The sequence below is a fragment of the Aristolochia californica genome, unplaced genomic scaffold (genome assembly GCF_029961685.1).
Source record: "Aristolochia californica isolate CCGP_79_NKW_82.1479 unplaced genomic scaffold, dmAriCali1.0.hap1 SCAF_10, whole genome shotgun sequence".
NCBI lineage: Eukaryota > Viridiplantae > Streptophyta > Magnoliopsida > Piperales > Aristolochiaceae > Aristolochia > Aristolochia californica.
The window spans coordinates 33,216,144-33,237,426 of record NW_027181771.1 but is presented as its reverse complement, the minus strand read 5'-3'; the positions used below and the strand labels follow the sequence as shown (position 1 = coordinate 33,237,426).

At 39.7% G+C, this 21,283-nt stretch overlaps 5 protein-coding genes and 1 long non-coding RNA gene across 7 annotated transcripts; 2 read left to right on the top strand and 4 right to left on the bottom strand.

Annotated features, from left to right (window-relative positions):
- The first annotated feature begins 2,385 nt into the window (after positions 1-2,385).
- LOC137942531 (WUSCHEL-related homeobox 5-like) lies at positions 2,386-3,685 on the top strand. The gene is made up of 2 exons (XM_068788222.1): positions 2,386-3,133; positions 3,243-3,685. The coding sequence occupies exons 1-2, from the start codon at positions 2,860-2,862 to the stop codon at positions 3,431-3,433; spliced, it is 465 nt and encodes a 154-aa protein (XP_068644323.1). The 5' UTR covers positions 2,386-2,859; the 3' UTR covers positions 3,434-3,685.
- Positions 3,686-4,287: 602 nt separating this feature from the next.
- Positions 4,288-4,551, top strand: LOC137943134 (uncharacterized). The gene has a single exon (XM_068788828.1). The coding sequence runs from the start codon at positions 4,288-4,290 to the stop codon at positions 4,549-4,551; it is 264 nt and encodes an 87-aa protein (XP_068644929.1).
- Positions 4,552-6,213: 1,662 nt separating this feature from the next.
- LOC137942664 (uncharacterized) lies at positions 6,214-11,764 on the bottom strand. Of its 2 annotated transcripts, none has more exons than XM_068788393.1 (6): positions 11,554-11,764; positions 9,960-10,050; positions 9,551-9,856; positions 9,319-9,401; positions 8,770-8,851; positions 6,214-6,493 (listed from the first exon to the last, which is right to left on the bottom strand). In XM_068788393.1, the coding sequence occupies exons 2-6, from the start codon at positions 10,012-10,014 to the stop codon at positions 6,381-6,383; spliced, it is 639 nt and encodes a 212-aa protein (XP_068644494.1). In that variant the 5' UTR covers positions 10,015-10,050; positions 11,554-11,764; the 3' UTR covers positions 6,214-6,380. The 2 variants fall into 2 exon arrangements, with proteins under 2 accessions (XP_068644494.1, XP_068644495.1); XM_068788394.1 differs by lacking the exon at positions 11,554-11,764 and adding an exon at positions 10,474-10,560.
- Positions 11,765-13,188: 1,424 nt separating this feature from the next.
- Positions 13,189-16,449, bottom strand: LOC137943133 (putative receptor-like protein kinase At3g47110). The gene is made up of 2 exons (XM_068788827.1): positions 13,755-16,449; positions 13,189-13,583 (listed from the first exon to the last, which is right to left on the bottom strand). The coding sequence occupies exons 1-2, from the start codon at positions 16,447-16,449 to the stop codon at positions 13,189-13,191; spliced, it is 3,090 nt and encodes a 1,029-aa protein (XP_068644928.1).
- A 1,627-nt stretch (positions 16,450-18,076) lies between these two features.
- LOC137943132 (uncharacterized) lies at positions 18,077-18,448 on the bottom strand. The gene has a single exon (XM_068788826.1). It carries the CDS (start codon positions 18,446-18,448, stop codon positions 18,077-18,079), a length of 372 nt encoding a protein of 123 aa, XP_068644927.1.
- A 1,298-nt stretch (positions 18,449-19,746) lies between these two features.
- Positions 19,747-21,255, bottom strand: LOC137934812 (uncharacterized). The gene is made up of 3 exons (XR_011109209.1): positions 21,032-21,255; positions 20,040-20,149; positions 19,747-19,939 (listed from the first exon to the last, which is right to left on the bottom strand). It is a non-coding gene; the product is annotated as an uncharacterized lncRNA (long non-coding RNA).
- Positions 21,256-21,283: the final 28 nt, after the last annotated feature.

The window sequence follows — 21,283 nt, the reverse complement described above, 5'->3', positions numbered from 1 at the left end:
CGACTCGGACCTTAAAAAAATTTAAAAACTCACCTGCCTTCGTCTTCCTGCTTCGACCGGAAAAAAAGAAGTCATCTCTATTTCTGGATTTTCTTCTGCCGGAAAATCCTTCCATTTTCTCCTCGCTTGGCCTTCTCTTCTCCTCTTCCTGCTTCTTGGAGTCCTCGGTCAGTGGTTAAAGCAGCGGAAAAAAAAAATTCGGAACTACTGTGGCAATGACAACGGTAGCGGGGGACGGACTTGGAACGGCCCCCTCAGGGCCTTCCCCGGGTGTCGAACAGTCGACTTAAGCCTTCACCTACTTTGATACCACTGTTGGAAATAATCGACGCTCATCTCTTACCGAAAATTTAAACTCTCTTGGGACAACAAAACTCTCTGAACTTTCATTTTATTTTTGGATTATAGATTACATAGTTTAAGGTCCTATTTATAGACATTTGGATTTAATCAGCACCCGCATACACCTTTCATCGTTGCCGAACACGTTCACTGGTTTTACCGTCTTCCTTACTAGCGCATGGAGCTTGCCGACTTCCTTACCAACACATGGTTCTTACCGACCTCCCTTGCCAGCATACTAAAAATCCGAACCTTCCTTTTGCTGGATCCAGGTTATGATCCAACACTTATCGCTTACAGTACATCATGCATGCTGAATCGCCCCGTGAATCATCAAGGAACACAAGGGGAACAAAAGGGAACGAAAGGATACACGATTTTAATTCACAAATTTGTAATTTATCTAGCGCTGAGTCCTGACTATAGGGAGGCTTTAGCGTTTTAAGGTTGAGATTCTTTGTATGGGGTAACCGGGAAGAACCAGGCTTTTCCTTCCTTTCCATATTTCGCTCTGGTTGGATGTGGTTGTTTGTCATGCAAGTCACGTTGGATGATCTTCGAGACAAGATAAGATTGAGGACAACTCTTTATGTGAACTATGCTCGTCGTCACTGCAACTGAGTCATTGACCATCTCTGCGGACTTCGAAAGAAGATAATGATTCGGCTCCACCATGGGGGTTGTTGCTCGAGAAAAGACTCTTCCAGATATCCGTCATAACTCACTCCACCCTGTCACTCCTGATTCACAGATAAAAGAAAAAGGCCCAAGATTTCAAACCCTTCAAGCCTGCAGCCATTTCGAAGCTCATCCATGTCCGATTAGGATGATGACAAGGGAGAAAGACAGAAGAAAGCTGGGAGACGCCTTGAATTCACGCGTGCTATTAATCTATTGATTCTATTCCACTCACCCAACGCCCCAACCCTCTCCACCCTACATTTTATTTCTTTCCCATGCTCTCTCCCGTCTCACCGGTCTCGCAATCCGAGACAGTGGCGCCAGTCCTTTCCCAGGATCCCACTGCCAGACGACGACGACGCAAACGACACTCGTCTCCGACACAAAACGCTTTACCCGATTCTCATTTCGTCTCCGACACATTTCTTTAGTCCCAGTTTGTGAGAATGATTCGCCCAACTCTCTCTTCTCAACGAGGTGTGTGTCTTGTTCTCTGTCCCTAATGCTCTCTCTCTCCGCCTAATTTTAATTTCCTAATCCCCACTTCGGATGTCGATAGTACTTCTCCCTCGCCCCTGTCTCTCTCCATGGAAGTCAAAGATCAGGTCCGGGGACCCCATATTGGGTTCTCTATCAAGTCTCGACATGTACAGATTCTACAAGTTTTGTGGTGTTTTATAATTTGAATCAGGCGTTCAATTTGACAAACAAGAAGAATATGCCTTGGGAATTGTATAAGCACGCAGGACGGATTTTCCGCGCTTAAATTTATTAATAAAAGAGACCGACATGCCTGGTGCACTTCTTAAAATACGGCAGAAAGGCGTCTCAGTTTCTCTTAAGCTTCAGAAAAAAGAAAAAAAAAAAAAAGGATGTTTCAATTAAAAAACTGAGGTTTAATTTAAAAAGAGAGGCTTAAGCACTGACCTTTCGATTCTTCAATTCTGCTAATCTCTGTTTGCTGCACTTTTTTCTTTCTGTTGTCGTACTGGCTTTGCTATTCTAAGACAAAGAATCACTTTCTAAAGCTCGGTAACAGTTGAAGATGTCCATACCACATTGAGGAACCTGGTTAAAAGTCCTCGAGTTGGAAGGCTAGGTTCAGATCTCTGTAAGCAGTTTCTAGTGTCATTTCTGGAATTGAAATCGGTGACAACGATGCAGAGAGGTGGTCCCGGCGCTTTGAATTTCTCTGACCTCTGAAGTCTGAACTGATTCAAAATAAAGAACATGGATTCTGCTAACTGAAAAGAATGGCATCGTCTCGTTCAAGAGGACCTATTGCTTGCACATTTAATAAATGTCAAGTTGTCAAATCTCTTCTCTGGTGTAAGAGATGTCTGCCATTAAAATGCTGCAACAGAGGGGTATCCGGCATCCATGGTGGAAAGGATTAATGGAGGTGACCATCTCAGTCGGGAGGAAGCTGTGGAGTAGTGGAGTTCATAGTCCTGCATTCCTGCATTGATTGGAATCATAATTTCAGGTCCAGACTCCTACGTTCCGGCGGTCGAAAAATATTCACTTCGATCTTGTTAAAGAAAGAAAAGCGACACTAAAAGACTTAGAAGTGTCTGCTCGCCGACCGAAACGTTGAACAGTGGCAGCTTTTCTGCATGGCCTTCTCTCTCACAGCACAAAAAACCACGATCGTCTCCGAGATAAACAAAGACCAGGATTCTGTTGTAATCGCGCATTCAATAAACAAATCGGAACCCCTGGAGAGTAAAGGCTTCTCCGCCTTATTATATAGCTAGCTTGCAGAGGCTCCGAACCTTTCAGTTCAGAGCATCAGAAAGAGACGCCGATCAGAGAAGAAGAAGCGGAAGATTGGATATGGACGAGGGAATGTCAGGTTTTTGTATCAAAGGAGGTGCGAAATGCGGTCGGTGGAACCCGACGGCGGAACAAGTTAAAGTTCTGACCGATCTGTTCAGATCTGGACTCAGAACTCCAAGCACCGATCAGATCCAGAAGATCTCAGCTCAGCTCAGCTTTTACGGCAAGATCGAGAGCAAAAACGTCTTTTACTGGTTCCAGAACCATAAAGCCAGGGAGAGGCAAAAGCGGAGGAGGATCTCCGTCCGTGAACTAGATTTAGCTCCAAAACGTACATTGAAAGAGACAAGCCTTGTCCATTTATTTAATTTCTTCTGCCATATTCCGCTCTTTCATCCGCATCACTGCAGTTGTTAATTAGCTTCTTTGCAATTTTTCAGATTATCCCGAGGGAGATCAGTTTGCTGAAAGAGAGAGGACATTGGAGACACTGCAGCTGTTTCCGTTGCATTCCTGCGAAGAAGCGGAGAAGATGTGGTCGACGAGGAAAGAGAGGAGGGAAACCGTCTTCTCGCATGGGTTCGTCGGGAACGACTGTCCGCTCCTGGATCTCCGTTTGAGCTCTTTATGAATAACAGATCAGATTTCCTGTCAAAAGTATAGAAAAGAAACTGAATGGAAAGAGTAGATAACGTTAGAGAGAAGTACAAAATGGATGCTTTCATCCTTCGATGATCTCCAAAATGCAAGAACTCCACTGATCTCTTCGATCCATCATTCAAGCATATTAGATACTGGTAGCAGCAACACGATTAGTTTCCATATCACTTCTCTCTTCAATCTTCATGCAATGCTTCAAATTGCGAAACAAAAAAATCCTTCTTCTTTTGATTTTTTGTTTTTTCTAGCATCTGAACAAATGATTCACGTTTATGGTAAAAAGTAAACTGAAATGAGGTCCGAGGCGGAGGCGGAGGCAGATGCATTAACTGCGGCCGAGGAGAAAGCGAGGAAAGTTTTTTCCGTTTTTCAGCAGCAGTCCTGACACGGGTGAGTGATCACGAAGCCCAGGCCAGTTTGCGTTAACTCGGTAGAGTCGAGTGACGAGACTAGGAAAGCTTAGGAGGGATGAGGCCTCATCCACCACTGAAACCCCCTTGGCTGTTTTTTCCCCATTTGTTTCGTTTTTGGTGTTTTTTCTTAAGCCAAGTAAATAGAGAAAAAGAAAGAAAGAGGCGATAAGCCGCTTGTGGCGACCTCGTGCTGGAAACGTTCCGCTGGAATCAGCCCTCCCCTCTTGCCTTGATCAACCGTCAGATCCCTAACACCTTCTCCATCTCACGGTTCTCCTTTCACCTCAGATACCGAGAAATATATTACACGAACCTCATCCGCCTTCCAGTATCTCCAACCAGAAAGCCGAGAGAGAGAGAGAGAGAGAGGGAGCGGGAAATAGCAGCAGAAAGTCGAGAAGAAACGGGAGACATGGCTTCCTTTACCTTCGCTTTGGCTCCGGTGGTTCCGGTAAGAGTTTATGCCGTGACGGCTGCCAAAGGCGCCAGCAGCAGCGGCGAAGAGAAAAGCCTCCTCGATTTCATTCTCGGAGGCTTACAGAAACAAGACCAGTTCTACGAAACCGATCCGATCTTGAAGAAAGTGGAGGAAAAGAACGACGGCACCGGGAAAAACTCGGTTGCTCTGCCGAAGAAGAAGAACGGCGGCTTCGGTGGACTTTTCGCCAAGAAATGAGGCGGCGGCCGTTCGGTCAGATTCAGCCGGAGTTGTGGCCCTTCAGCTTATCAGTACAGTCTTTATTCTGTTTTTGGTCAGCCAATTCATGAACCTTTTCCTCTCTAGGATCATATCTGCTGCAAACCTGCATTTGCTCAAATTTATTTTTCTGTGCTAAGTTTTATTATTATGCAACGCACGATCGTTCTGTAACTTGGAATTATCTGATAAAACTAATTTCCTTCGTATATCTAAATTCTGATCTGCATCTTCGTGAATGAAACCTGTAAAGTTACTAATTCGTCCCTTGATAGAATCACAAATTTAGAGAGCGCTGCCATGGTCCCTCGACTCTCAGGTCTCAAACTGTCATGCTTATTGACTAAACCCTGTGCTTTCTGCTTATTAAACAACAAAGAATTCTGGATCATAAGCATTCCATGTGTGAATACCTGCATCCCTCCTCCGAGGTTTGACTCGTCAAATATGATCATGGAAGTATCAAGAAGATCACAAGCTCCATGTTCAAGTTGAGGAGACCAAAATCCATTAGCAAAGTTGGTTTCTTCTATCATTTGATCATGATCAAGAACAACCCGTCTTTGATCCTGAGATAGTGCAAACTTCCATATTGTCATGGGTTTGTATAGTTTACCCTTTGAGAATCATCAACAGTAGGCCAACCTTGATGAAGAGAAAACTGCATCGAAGCAACTTCTTCTCAAGGCTGGCAATATGGGACGAGCGATTATTAGGTTCCTTCGCATTGCTTAGCAAGAAAGGTAACTGTGGAGCAAGTCCTGAGAGCCTCCACTAGAAAAGACTGAAAGTCCACCAGCTAGAGAGAACAAAGGAAAGTTTAATGCCACGGAGGAGGGAGAGATTGGCAGCTTTCTTGCATAGCCGCTTACGCCTAGGGGTGGCACCAAGCCAAACCAGTTTGTAAACTGTTTGAACTCGACTCAAAAAAATCTCAACTAAGTTCAGTTTTTACTTGAGTTTGGCTTGAGTTCAAACTTGAAATAAGGCTATTAAGTATAATAAGTCAGGTTTAAAATTTTCCAAACTTGGTTTCTTAGCTTGTGAGCCGACTTGTTAGTATAGATTTTTTTATACCTTTACTCTAATTGCTCTTATTAATTTTCTCTTTAGTTGGTTGATAGTTACTCTTATTTACTTCAAACCTTAAAGACGATTGATCATTCAACCCTTTTGGGTCCCTTAACATTTAATCTTGTTGTTTGCCAATAGAATAAATACTATTCATGGAGGTGTTTGTTCTTTCTTTTAGGTTAATACGTTAGTATGCTCTATTACACAGTTTTGGACTCCTCTATGATACCTTGTCGTTCAATGGTACCAAGATTATCACACTCGAACTCGAATTCAAAGTATTCAAATCAAGCCAAACTCAAACTTTAATTAACTTCTCTCCTAAGTTGCAACTCTGAGAGTCCAAGTCTAATCGAATTTGAGGAAGCGATCAATCTATGTAGAGAGGGAAAATCAGCATGAATCTTCTTAGATACTACTGACCTCTTCCATCATTCTCCTTCAAAATTTTACATGTCTTAGTAATTTAACTAAATCTAATGCCACATGTGAATGGCTGCCTATTCATCAATCAACCTTGCCTTTTACATTGATATATCAGAATAAGTTAACTAAGACAACACTTGCTTAATTAATGTGCACCTGGCTAATCTTGGCTTTCAATTTGATATAATTTTTCTCATGAAAAAATATATGAAGTTACACTTTGTAAAATGAAATCACATGTTATCTAAGAAATCTACATGACTAAGGACAAACACGAACTAGTGACTACAGACTCCCATCTCACATGGTTACATCAATGGCATGTCATAGTCTTCTTTCAACTTAAACTCAAACGAGTAGTCTCCGAACGGCATCAGCTCTTCAAATTCATCAAGAAAAGGGTCATCTGCTTCTGAGTTGCCTGAGAAGTTGTAATTCCAAGTAAGAAGTCTAAATCAGAAAGAAAAAAAAAAAAGAGGAATTACGATGTCCTCAAATCAATAATGAAGCCATAGAAAACAAGATCTTTCTTATTCCTATCGTTTTAACTTCATCATACACGTCAGTCAATGAATTTATAGATAATACTCAGTCTTTCACACCGCTTAACCCCAACGCGATTTAGTAACACTCCCAATGATAAAGAGAAGAGAATCAAAAGAAAACCTTTTCTTTCCTAGATTTAACATATTTTATAATTACACCGTTCCTCCTGCTAGTATGTTTATAGATGCATTCAATGCTTAGCTTTGAACTGTCATGGCTCTGATAGCAAAAATTAAGGATCGTTCCTTCTACTACTATGCCAATTCAATTCAACAACTCAAAGGATGCACATATATAATTAAAAAGAAAAGTTACAATCATACATGAGCAACCTTGGAAACAACTTCAAATAACCTCAAAGTGATGCCTTACAAACTGAGAGGTTCAGTATTTATAGACAAAGGAACCTTATGGGTTTTAAGCAACCAAAAGAAAGTTGATGGATTTAATAATTTTTGAAATCCATCACATACATTACAACACGTACACTTAATAATTGAGCACTACTTCAAGTCTTTAGGATCATATTTGATCTTTTGAACTTCAAGATGAGACTCTTTGAAAACATTCCCATGGATTTTAATGTGTCATTTTTTATTAAGGACCAGAGTGATAGATTAGAGAAAAAATCATCTATTGTTATTGTTGGAATCATCACTTATATTGATCATGATTTTAATTAAATCTTTAAGATTTTTAACTTTTGTTTTTAAAGATCAGTAGAAGTTATAAATTTTGGAGGATTATGGTTTCGTTTTTCAACTCAATCCATAATTTCTTTTAAGAGTAAGGTTGGGATATCAACCTTTTTCTCTTTTAATTTTGCTACGAAGTTTATTCAGGTAATTTTCAATTAATTGTTGTTTGATTCGGGGATCATCTATTTCTTCAAGGTGATCCTTTTGTTCTTTTGTAAGAACATTATTTCCTAGTCGATTCATTAGAACCATTGTTTTTAATTGGTTAGATTTGGAACAATTACAATTTATCATTCTTCTTCTCGTCCCGAGTCAGAACTAGAATTTAACAAAATTTCGGTTAATTGAATTTTTAATCATTTATCATTCAGTTACATCTATTAGGGTAGTGGCCAAATTTGTCACATTTACAACAGACAATTTGCTTCTTGTCTATAGGATATTTCTTGGATTGAGTGACATCTCGATTGAGATCGAGAAACATTTTTCTCTAATTTATGTTTATGTTTCTTTTTGTAGAGAGAGAGAGAGAGAGAGAGAGAGAGAGAGCTAAATTAGATTTCTAATCCAGGTAAAAAGTTATATCCTTTGGGTCAGAAGTCTAAGTTGTAAAGCTTCCCTTAGATTTCTATATGTGAAAGATAAGAGTTAAATTAGGATGAACATTGAAATAAACAAGGTCATAAGTGAAGGTTTCTAATCTAAATTCCTTATTCATGCGTAAAAAAATTCAAGGTTTGAAAGCAATTTGAATGCATCCTATATGCATGTATTGTATTTATCATAATTCAGATACTTTCGCAAATCTTCTAACTCTAATAATTTTTAAGTTGAATCTTGAGTATCAATACTAATAATTTTTCCATGGTTTTAATTCTCATGGCAGATGTAAGGGTAACAATACATTTCTTATAAATTGAAGTGGGTTTAAATGGACGGAATTGTTCAATCATTTAATTTTTGTTGTAAATTAAATTTAACTAATTGAGAATTTTTCAAAGAACTGTTGTTTCTTAACAAACTCATATTTGCTAATATGAATGCTCTATAAGCAGTCTAACAAGGTTATCAATTAAAATTGGTTATGTTACAGGTCTTTCTTATATTTATCTACTTAACTTTATCATACACATCTGTCACCGATTTATAGGGGAATACTTAACCTTTCACGCCTACCCCAGCAACACAGCATGAACCCCAACACGACTTAGGTGACGTTTCATATGATAAAGAAAAGAGAAATAAAAGAAAGCATTTTATTATTAGACATATCCTTCTAGCTTGCTTATAGATCTTACTAAGCCTTAAGCCATCATGGCTCTAATACCATAACAGAAAGGATCGCTAGCAAACTCTTCTACAACTCAAAAAGGTAAACTCAAGCTTTTATAAAGAAAAGAGAGAGAGAGAGAGAGAGAGAGAGAGAGAGAGAGAGAGAGAGAGAGAGAGAGACCTGAGATTGAGTGTAATTTTGGATTTGGAAGCAACACTTCTGAATCTAGATCCCAGCTAAAATCTTCATTTTCTTCACTTACCTGAAAGAATTTCGTCAATGAGATATGTATGAACTCTTTCTTTTCATAAAAATTCCTATCATAGGGCTCTAGATTCTAGTACCGTTAATCCAGAAAGTAAACTAACAACCTAATTGATAAATTGTCCCTTCCCTCTCTCCTACTTTAGTTCTGCAGGCTTTCTTTACAATCTCCATCATACACTTCTATTTATTTGTATTATCAAAAATCGATTTCAACAAATTCAGATCTCAGCCAAGCTTTCAGGCATAACTAAAGTTCCTTTAATGTGTTTTTTTATTTGCATCGCAATGTGGAATGATTAAAAATGGAAGGTTTTGCTTGAGGAATGCAAAAACATCAAATTTTAAGGATCCTGAAATTTTTGAATCTCTTAACTCATGGTGGAGGTACTAATTATTAATCAAAAAATTGTAGAACCCAAAATAAAAATAAAGACAAGAAACAGAGTGACTGCTCCTACAAACCTTTAAAGGCTTTCCATGGCCATAGGTCATCTTCGTCCATCCATCCAGGGCTGACATTACAGACTCAACTTTCTTCTCCACACCTGAATGAAAAAGTGGGGAGAACAATTGCAAAATAAACATTTATCAGCACTGTGACTTTTAGTCAGAAATTTTAGACTCTAATCAGGTCAGCTGTATTAGTGACTTAAGCAAACCCATTACTATTTATGGTTAATTGAAAAAAACATACGTTTATTGGCAATATCTCTCTGAAGGCTGTGTAAGTCATTCCCTGAGAAGTATATATGCTCTATTCCTTCCATGGCCCAGTTGTTGCATCTCTTTGTCTCATCTTCAGACAAACCAAAGGTTTTGGAGGTGCTCTTCGCATTCCCGGTGCTTCTTTTAGCAGATTTAGTTTTTAACAAAGGGACCTTTTGTGTACTGGAAAGTGCAGGCTCTCTGACCTTTGAGATATCTGCTAGTGCTTTCCGCTCCTTACGACGCTTCTGCTCTGACTTTGGCACATTCGCTTTTGCTCCTAGAGCACCTTTTCCTGCATGTGAAAAAAACAGTTGCAGGAGTGCAAAGATGTTGATGAGGATAAAATTGTTTTTCTCATTAAACCAGATCCCCCAAAACTAAAGCTTGAACATTACCTGCTTGTATGTGTAGGTTTTCATTTTGAATGGCAACAGGTGTTTGGGAGGCCATTTTAGCGATTCAATCAACCCCCTTAAACCTTGAAACCTGACACAACCAAATGTAGATGAGAGAAGATCCATCAATTTTAAGATAGGTGCAATTGTTATCAGTAACACAATCAATCATTTTATACCCTAAGTTCCTACATTTTGTTCTTCTTGTGCAGGTTAAATGTCACCCAGACCTTCAATTGTGCAGTTTGAAGGCAATCACAGACCAGAAGAACAAGAAAATCATTCTGTAGAAAGACTACAAACTATTTGACATCATCATCCACAACTAGTTCATCCTCCCAAAGCATCAGAACCACATGACTAGCACATGTTAACAACCAGGAAAAAGTGCCCAACTAGCCACTCACAAGTTATCATATCAACAGAAAACATGTAGAGTTTTCTTCTCTGTCATTTGCAGGCCATGATGAACTCTCTATTTTGTTTGAACAGTGAATTTGATGAAAATAATTACCTCAACCAACTAGACCAGCATGCTTCACATGCGTTGGAGTTTGTATCACAGTAAACACATTAACCACACTTTCGATTTTTTCTCCTGAAGTAAAGTCAGTTCTTTCTAAAATGCCTAACGGAAGATATGATGCCCCCTTCCTGTGTTTTCAAACCTAAACTAGATTAGGACAATTATACAGCAACTTCTCTAGCTTTCAGATAACTAACCTGAAACGACACCCACCAAAAATTTCCAAATGAAAGACGAAAGTGTAACAATTGTTTTGCAAGAGAATGACTTGTTTGCTCAAAGAAAGGCACCTTAACTTCTCGTACAACAACATGTAAACTTTTAGTACATGTTTGAAGTCAATGAGATAAACAAATAACTGACATCATAGAAAAATAGTGCAAGGACAGACAGCTTTCCGCGAGTAGAACTGGAGCTTGTTAAAAGACATTCTATGACTGGAAGAACAGACAGAGATTGGTGTAACCGAAAAAATTGAAACCATTTCCAGGTCCAATTTCAAGACTGCACTAACTCAAATTTTACAAACAATCACCAGCATATATTTGCTCCAATTAAGGGGTGCCACATTTTCCAATATAAATTTCACGCACCCTATAACATAGTTTTTCACACTTTAAGTGGATTTTAAGTAATCCGGTAGGCATATGGAAGTTTCACGGCAAAAGAAACGAAATATACAGTTTACTGTATGATCCAGAACTTACAGAAACGATTTTTTTGGGGTAAAAAGTTCAAAAAGTTTACATGACAACAATGTTCAAGATTCACGGTCCTGCATTTCACGCGATCATTATCACATCATGAGTGTAATCTTTAATATTGTGTCCCAAATTCCTAATTTTCTACGTCTAGCAAATAATTACCAACATACATTTTATATACATTCAGCAACATTTCGTTGTACTTCCAAAGTTTCGGAGTGCAACTATATCCAAGAATATTGGCTATTTTTCTAAGCAACCCCTAAATCGCACGGAGAATCGTAGAAATCACAGAAGCTTCAGAACAAGGAGATTATAAGAAAGAAATCCAGAAGGATAGAGATCTCTGAGAGACAAGTCATACCCTATTAATTAAACCAAATCTGAAAAGGCGTCTCTTTTCTTCTTGCAGCACTAACTTGAGAGAGTTCACCCTTGAAAGTTGAAACTGCTTTGAAATTTTAGATTCGCGCGTATAGTGGGAACGAAACCTCTTTCCTCGACTCTGGAATAGTGTTTCTGCTTTTCTCTGTGTTTTGGAATTTGGGGCTTCTGGATGAAACGAGATTTCAAGACCTAGAGCACGGAGTCTGTCGGAGCTCCAACGGCTCGCTAAGAGATGTTAACGGCTAGCTTGAGAGACCATATGACGATAATGCCCTCTACGGGCTTCCGTAATTTCGTACTACTACCCCTTCGAATTTCCGCTTTCCCTCCCCAGCCAGGAATTTTTCCCCTTCGCTTCCCTCTACGGTTAATTTTTCTCCTCTCTCGGACCCTCGTGACCTCACCCAACTGTTACACATGTGACATGTAGGCACACATGCATGTACGTGTCTGCTTGCTTACATTGCGAGGTCACGCGTGAGACCACTTCCACATGCAGGCTTGGGCGCCTCGTGCACATGCGCGCCCTAGTCTTTTCGTGCATGTGTGCTCTAGCCCCTAGTTGATATTTTGCAATTTCATATTTTCTTGTTCTTTAGAGTATTGAGATTTGGTTGCAGGCAAAACCAAAAAATTACTCTCTACAACCTCAAAATCATAGATTCATAAATAGAAAAGAAAAAAATTAACCCTTGAGGAGGAATTTCCTTCAAAATCATAAGAAAAAATGGACATGCTTATCTTTTATGTCAAATTTCTTCCACTGGCAATACCAAAAGTCGGCTACAGCCAGTTGACAGATGAAGAGGCTGAGGAATATGGTAGGACGAGGTTCAACGAGGAAAAAAATTGGCATCGTAGTCTTAAAATAGGGCAACCTAGCAGGAGTCTAAATTCAATTTTCACAAATCAATCGCTCAAACTAGAGAAAGAATAGAGGATTTGAGAGAATTGAAGGAGAGGCAGACTGCATCACTAGTTTATCCACCTAGAGTCTAGAGTTTTGAAATGAAGGCTCTCGGAATCGAAGGAAATGGGGTTTTAGTGTTAAGTGAGTCAGGTTACAAGCTCGAGAACCGAAATTTATCTCAATCAAGTTCGACTCGATTACTTAAACGAGCAAACTGTTGTTTGAATTCGATTCAAAATGCTTTATAATAGATCTAAACTGAGTCGGGTCCAATCCGAGCTCGAACTATGAGCGAACTGGTTCAATTCATTGTCATCTTGACCTCTACCATCTCTAACCCTTCCTCGCCCTGTCAATAAGATAATAGTCCGTTAAATATTTATAAATTCGTAAAAATTTTAAAAGTTACAAAAATGTTAATTCACCATAAAAATCTTATAGCAAGTTTATACCCCTAAAAAAATTATAAAATGATTTATAAAATTACATCATTGTATCATGAAAAATATGTCAGTCATATATTTTTAAAAGGGATTACGGGTATAATATCCTGCGGGCGGGTCGGGTCGGGTTTCGGTAACCTGTGCCTGACCCGAAATCCGACAGGTTTTTTTTTATGTCCCATCCCCGGGTTTTCGGGTCGGGTCAGTCGGGTTCCCAAAAAACCGGACCTGGTGCCCACCCATAGCCACAAGAGTTCAATCAGCTGCGAGATGGCACTTGGGCGCTATGCAGTGCATCGCGCCGGATTCCGGTGCTAAGATAAGAGTCTCTGATAGCCAGAATTTCTGTAACGACGTCATTCATGTCCATTCGTTCTGCTGGGGATTCTTCGGAACAGGAGACTCCGATTCTGATGACCGAAACCAAACATGCATGTACTCTGCTTCTCGATTCGTCTCCTTCATGTAACAGCAGCTCTGGGTCAACGATTTCCATCACTCGTTGCGGCAAAGCCTTGTCGGCGTATCGGTGAAGACTAAGACCTTCTGTGAACTTATCGTCGGTGGGTCTCTTCCTGGTGAACATTTCCAGTAAGAGGATCCCGTAGCTGTAGACATCTCCCCTCGTTGATGAGTGGCCTCCCATCCCATATTCTGCCATTTAACAATCAGTTCCTTTAGATACAGATACAAAGAAGTGGGTTTTTAAGATGTCTCTGATAAATCAATTCTTAATTGGTTCTAGCTTCCTGACGACGTTAATACCGCCTGCAATGTTGTTTTCAGTTACAAAAAACTGAAGAGGAAGATGTTAGAAACTCTTACCTGGTGCAACGTAGCCAACTGATCCTTGTATCCCCGCCGAACTAGTTTGATTCAGAGAAGAACTAAACGTAGTTTCAGGCAAGAACTTGGCCAACCCAAAATCACCCACACGAGCACGCATGTCTTCGTCGAGCAACACGTTGCTTGGTTTCAGATCGCGATGAACAATTGGCGTTTGACTTTGGTTATGAAGATAATCCAACGATGAAGCCACATCGATGGCGATGTTTAGTCTTTCAGCCAGGGTCAAGCACCTGATCTCGTTCCGCGCATCTGTTTTTGGGTGAAGCCATTTGTCCAAACTCCCATGTGGCATATACTCGAACACCAGAGCTTTGAAATCGTTTCCTTTGAAATCGGTGCTTGAGCAAGCAGTCACGATTTTTAGAAGATTCCGATGGCGGATGTTTCTCAGTGCTTTGCATTCCGCAATGAAACTCTTAGTAGCTCCTTGCTGTTGCAGGTTGAGTACCTTCACAGCCACGGTTGTTTCGTTTTGATCCAGACTTCCTTTGTAAACGGAGCTAAAACTTCCCACGCCAATCAAATTGGTTGAAGAAAACCCATCTGTAGCTTTCAGAAGCTCCGCGTAGGAAATATTTAGCCAGAGATCATCCAGAGGATTCGTCGTTGATGCCTTCGTTTTCTTGTTTCTTCTCCAACGGAATATAGCGTAGAGACAGAAAGCAAGAGATAAACAGAAAACGGCGCCGCCGATGGGAAGAACTATTTTGAGAATGTCAGACTTGCTTTCTTTTTCTCGAGCAGGGCAAGTTGGCAGTTTTAATACTGGAATCCCACCACAGAGTCTACTGTTTCCGGAGACTGAAATTGCAGTTGCATATCTGAAGATCCCTTCTTCTGGAACATTACCTTCTAAATCATTAAACGACAAGTTTAGGTCTTCAAGTAAATTTAATCTTCCTAAGTAATCTGGGATAGGACCAGATAAATTATTTCTTGACAGATCCAATATTCGGATGCTCGAGAGATTTCTGAAGAACGAAGGTATGCTTCCATAGAAGAAGTTATCATCCATATACAGGAATTCCAAACGGACGCACTTGCCAAGTGCTGCTGGAATTTCATCAACCAGTCGATTGTGCGATATATCCAATCTCTGAAGATTTTCCAAGCTACCCACCTCCACAGGTAATGACCCAGAAAGAGAATTATGAGACAAGTCGAGTTCAAATAAAGAGCGAAGGCTAAATATTTCTCTGGGCATGGTGCCATTGATACTGTTGCGTGAAAGGTTCATGCTCTGTAAATAGCGGCAATTTTCGATGCCTCGGGGTATACCTCCCTCCAGACTGTTATCAGCTAAGTTGAGTTTGTTTAATTGGGTGAAGTTGCCCAAGGAAGTCGGTATCCGCCCAGAAAAGTTGTTTTGGTTCATAAACAGTCCCTGCAACTTTTGGAGCCGGCCAATTTTTTCGGGGATGACTCCCTTGAGGCTATTAACAGACATAGACAATACTGTTAGATTGACAAGATTGCCGATTCCGTCCGGGACGCTTCCATATATTCTGTTCCCTCCGATCAAGAACTGCTGTAGAGTAGTAGAGAGATTAGTCACGGAACTCGGGAATACATCAGTAAAGTTATCATCTTCCATCGCCAGTATTTCAAGACTAGTGCAATTGGTCAAGGATGGGAAGAAACTCAAGTCACGGACCTGTCCTCTTTGTCCAAGATAATTACCGCTTAGTGTCAGAAGGCGAAGGTATTTCAGTCGCCCAAGATTCTCCGGCACCGGACCAAGAAACATGTTATACGTAAGATCAAGAAATTCAAGTTTGGAAGCGTTCGTAATGGAGTCAGGTAATCGTCCTGTAAATCCGTTCGCTCCAAGCATTAGCCAGTCAAGATCAGGCAGAAGAATTCCAAGGTCCGGAGGAAGGCTTCCGATCATTTTGTTAACGGAGACATCAATATGTTTAACCGAGGAAAGGTTGTAAAGCGAGGGAGGGATAATACCTGAAATATTGTTTTCGTAGATCTCGAAATGCTCCAAGCTTCGCATTCGGCCAAACTCATCTGGAAGGCTCCCCTCCAGATTATTCCTCTCCAGAGAAAGTACCCCAAGGGACGAAAGGTTCCCGAAAGAAGATGGAACGCTTCCTCCGAGATTGTTATGGCCGAGGCGTAGTTCGATGATCTTAAACAAGGAACCCAACTCGGCCGGAAGCCTTCCGGTGAGGTTGTTGTAACTTAAGTCCACGGTTCTGAGTTCAGAACAGTAGGATATGTTGGCGGGAATTTCACCCTCGAAGGAGTTCGCGGTGATATTGAGATACCGTAAGCGGAAGAGACGACCGATTTGTTGGGGAATCCCCCCGTAAAGTCTGTTGTTTCCGAGGTCGATTCTCCTAAGGAAGGTGAGGTTGGCAATGTGAGGGGAGACCGTTCCCTCCAAACCATGGCCAGATAAGTCTAGGGCCGTGACTCTTTGGTGCTTGCGGCTGCATGTGACTCCATTCCATTTACAGAAATGGCGGCTTTGGTTCCATGAAGAGGATAACGCTCCCGCTGGATCAGAGATCATTCCATCTCTGATCGCAAGCAATGCAAGATGATCCGTTTCGTTAGTTAATAAAGCAACGGAAGCGATAAAGAATCGCGTGAAGAAGAGATTCGTGCAGCAAAGCAGGCAGAGATGATAGAGGAACTGCTGAAATAATCTTGCAAACATATCTGCGCTGGAGGCAACCGCTTGCAGTCCCGTAAATCCTAATCAGTGGAATCTATTTATAGACTGCATTCAGATGGTGTTTCAGTTGAAAAAATGAATTTTCTTCCATCCTCCACTCTTCCTGACTTTTGTGGGAAATTTGAATGAAGCAAAAGTCACCATTTTTTTTTTTTATAGTTTTGGCAGATCAGGTTTTCAATTTTGGTGGTTGGAACTCGGAAGCGTGAGATCTATAGAGATTGACAAAGAAGGTAAAATGATCACAGTGGGTTGAATGTAATGTGAACTTGACAATGGATTGAACGTTTGAAGGTAGGTTTCCATTTTTTTCTTCCAATCTTTTCATAGTAAATGACGACCTTAATGACAAAAACTCAGTCGTCCTGCCTACGGAATCTTTATCTCTAAGTAAATATATTTGGATTTGACCGGTTTAAAGATAATAAAAGTGGCTTGGTGGGAATATTGGAGTAACTACTCGGGTCAAAACGAATCACGATTCTCGTATACCTTTTCTTCTCAGCAATGATGGGAACCTTAGAACTAAAAGCACCCTGATGAACTCAGAACCTTAGAACTCGGAAGCGTTCCAAAGAAATTTCTCGTCGCCTCCAGCTCCGGCGACGACACCGTCGAGGTCCAAAACCTCTCGGTTAACACACGTCCTTCTCTCTCTATAAGGACGATCAAATCCGTCACCGTGGGGTCCTCGGTCCTCAATTCTGATTTTGGGGAAAGCATCGTCTCCGGCGACGATTCCGTCGAGGTCTCAAACCTCTAGGGATTTTTCCTCTTCCAAAATAAATATGATACGGAGGTATTAGAAAATGTTGGATTTTTAGGAACAAAACCTACAAGGTTCCCAATTGAGCAAAACTTGGTTCTTACGTGTTCTGATGGCAAACTCCTAAATAATCCTTTATCATGCAGGTGTCTTGTGATGCATTATGTGATGTGGATTGGGTTTGTTAGAGGGACACAAGAAGGTCAGTAACAAGTATTGTATATTTCTTGGACAATCACTCATTTTTTGAAAAACAAATAAGCAAACAATGGTGGCTCAATCAACTACTGAGACAGAGTATCGTTCTATGGTACTATATATTGCAAAATTACCTAGTTGAAGAACGTTTTGAAAGACTTGGAAATCGTGCATACTCAGCCAGTCATGTTGTATTGTAACAACCAAGTTACTTTACACATTGCCTCAAATCCATTATTTAATGAGCGAACCAAACATATTGAAATTAATAGACACTCCAACTTGAGGATGAGTGTCGAAGATAAGATCTGATAAGATATTAAGATAAGATGAAAACGAGATATTAAGATAAGATGAAAACGATTTTTAATTTGAACGATATAAAATCCCTTATAAATATGTAACCTATTTTGTGTCAAATCATAAAAAAGTTAAGTTTGATTAAGTTGCTTTCGGCATGGGGAGAATCGGGACAGAGAAAGAAGAACGAGCAGTCCCTCCCAACAGTTTTATTTCAGAGGAATCCCATCGAGAAATCATACAACACCTATAACCACGAAAAGAAGAAGAAAATATTAATTTATGGCTTGATTTACATTTCTTTGGTCCATGTCGACTCCTATGAATCTAACTATGGAGCACCATTCAAGAGACTGAATTTGATCTTTGAAGAGACCCACACGAGTTGAAAAACTCAATGCAGTCTTCTATGGCTTCCGAACGGTGCAAATCCACCTGAGAGTGGACGGGTCGAGACTGCTTGACAGAGCAGCTCCTTGGGGTCACTCTCTCTACAGAAATCAAACGCACAGCCCTGGCCACCTTGCTCCGAAGCCGACAGATAAACCTCACCGGGGGGAATTCGGCGCTTTTCGGTACCCTTATGTTCCACACCCCGACGACTATACTCTTCCGATTCCCAGCAATTCTCCCGCTCATTTCACGTTGCAGAGTCGTACTCGGCGTTTCTGTGTAGTCGGAACTGAAACTGAATGCCCTGCTTGCTCTAGCAGACATGTCTTCTGCAGAGAGGCTTTATAGACCAGAATTGTCAGAAGGCCAAAGGGATGAAGGAGACAGGGTTGGGGGCGGGAAGACGGGAGAGGAAGCGTAATATTTATAAAAGAGGAAAAGGAAAAAAAAAAAAAAAGAGGAAAGGAGGGTGGAAGCGAAGAAAGGTGGTGGTCATCGAGTAAGACTTTGAATTGGGAGAGATAAGCTTCTCTAATGTCCTTAGTGATGCCCTGCTTACATCTGCGGCAGACAAAACATTCTCTGCTTTTTCTGATTCAATTTTTCTTTTCACAACTTTAATGGGTCCGATCGCATTAAACGAAGCTGCCTCCTTTTGACTGAAGAAGAAGCTCTGCACAGTAACACAATTTAAATTGCTGAAACAGTTCGTCCCTGATATTTCGAGAATTTCGTATCCTCAAGCATCTTAAAGAATATCGGAACCTAGTTTTGAGAATTAAGGTCGGTAGCACTTCAACAAGTAACAGCAGTAGTGGCAGACAAGACTGGTAGTGCTTTGGTTTGGCAGGTAGCAGAAGCAAGAGCGGAGCTCCATTTAAACATTAATAAGTGGACAAAGACCAAGGTCGTGTGTTGGTGACTTGCCTCCCTCTACCGGAAAATGGAGAAGAATCTCTTGCATTGAAGCAAGTGATCAGTGGGAGCAGCTGAAAGGGATTTCCAGAAACAAAGACCAACCAGAGATCCATGAAGAACAAGGGGGCTCCCAGCGGCGTTCCTTTTGATGTGCATTTAGACCTCCCCTGTCTCTCTTTTCAGGCGCTATTGATCCCTACAGAGATTCAATTTGGACTGGGACTGAAGACTGGAGATAAAGAGAAAGAGATCAGTGGAAGACAAGATAATCTTTAGAAGACTTGCATTAACATTAGCTGCTTTCATGGGACCCATCTTCTTCTTTTCTCCTTTCTTATTTGGATAAAGGGAATGTCTTATTTGATTTTCGAATCAAAGCTCCAGGTTGAACGGATCTGTTTTTTGTGGGGAACAGAGACTCTGTCATAATCAATTGTAGAGAAACCGGTCTTAAAACTTTTGACATGCTTCAAGTCCTGGACATCTAAAGATGTTCCTTCGTAACGAAGTTGCTTTCATTTCGATTCATTGTTCACACTTCCGTCTTGATTTTGCTTCTACTTGGTTATAGTTTACTGGAAATAAGGGAAGGACTTGAGCAAGCTCTGGAGTGGGCGTACAGAGTGGACGGAGTTAATGATCAAAGTTGTTACGAAAGGCAGGTTCACAGGAGAGATTCAGCTGACATAAATTCTTTTCACGTCTTTGGAAACATGTATTATCGTTTTGAGCGGAAGTTTTAACTTCTGCTTTCAGAACTGAAATGAAAGCGTCCAGATGCAGTAGGTGATCAACATTTTGCAGCAACCACTGAAAGATTTCCTTTCGTTTTCGTTTTCTTGTTTCTCTCTCTCTTGTCTTGTTTTTTTCTCTTCTTTCTGAACAAAGGTATTCTACCTGAGAAACAGCATTTTGAATTTTGTCACATTAAAACTTGGATTCAGATTTTCACCGGCACATCTCGTTAAGTGAAAAGAAAAATGATGCTTCTGCTTACCTGAGAAGAAAAGCGTGGAGGGGAGGGGAAGAACAGTGAAGGGAGGAAATTGACAACAGGGAACTAAAGGAATCTGCTGTTTGGATTTCATGGATGACTAGACGCATCATCTGGTGCAAGTTAAGGAAGACTGGTGAGCTTTGGTCAAGACAAAAATGATGATCTTACGTTAAGTCGTATTTGGAGGCGGAATGGTTAAACAAAGTCGTAAGGTTGTGTTTAATTAGTTTTAGTGTTCAAAGTCGTAATATATTTTACTAAATAAATAAATATTTTTTTTAAAAAATTATTTATTTTAAAATTTTAAAATTTATTTTAGTTTAGTCAAATAAAACTATATAAAATAAAATTTAAATCTATTAAAGTAATTTTATATAATAAAATAGCCTTTTTTATTATATAAATTTCTTATTTTTAATATTATATATATAATGACTATTTTAAGAGTGAGAATTTAGATATTGTAAAGTTACAATTTTATTAACATTTGGATATTATAAAAAAGGGATTTGTTTAATAATTTTAAATTTATTATTTATTTATTTATTAATTTAAACACAAGTTAAAATATATTTTAGTTTAGTTAAATAAAACTATCTTATAAAATTAAATCTATAAAAGTAAAATTTATAATAAAATACCCTCTTTTTATTTACATAAATTTATAATTTATATTTAATTAATATTTTAAGAGTGAGAATTTAGATATTAAAAAGTAAAATTTTGATTAAGCACTTGGATATTATAAAAGTAAATTTTATTTAACTATTTTATTTTTATATATTTAAATAAATAAATAATTTAAATTTAAATTTTAAATTATTTATTAATTCAAACAAGTTAAAATCTATATTGACTTATTAATAGAAAAGTTAAATAAAAATATCTTATAAAAGTTAAATTTGTTAAATTATTAACCTAAAAATTCTTTCCGAAATTTGTTAAGAAAGAGAGGAATATCAAGATTACGAAGAATTGTGTGAGGTACTCACCTTGTTCATTCACATTCACATATGTTGGAGGGGTGATCAGAACTCAGAAAGGATCTCCGAGATCAAAGTCCGAGTCAAGTCCGAGAGGAGGAGGAGCCCAACGGGCCAAGTCCGAGTCATGACCGATGATGAAAACCCGGTGACGGAGGAGTAAGTAGTTTTGGAACAGAGTTGGTGCAGTCTGGGAACGAAAAGAGTGGGTTGCCTCACTCCACCATCCTACTCGGTTTATCTTCACCGAACATGTAAGTA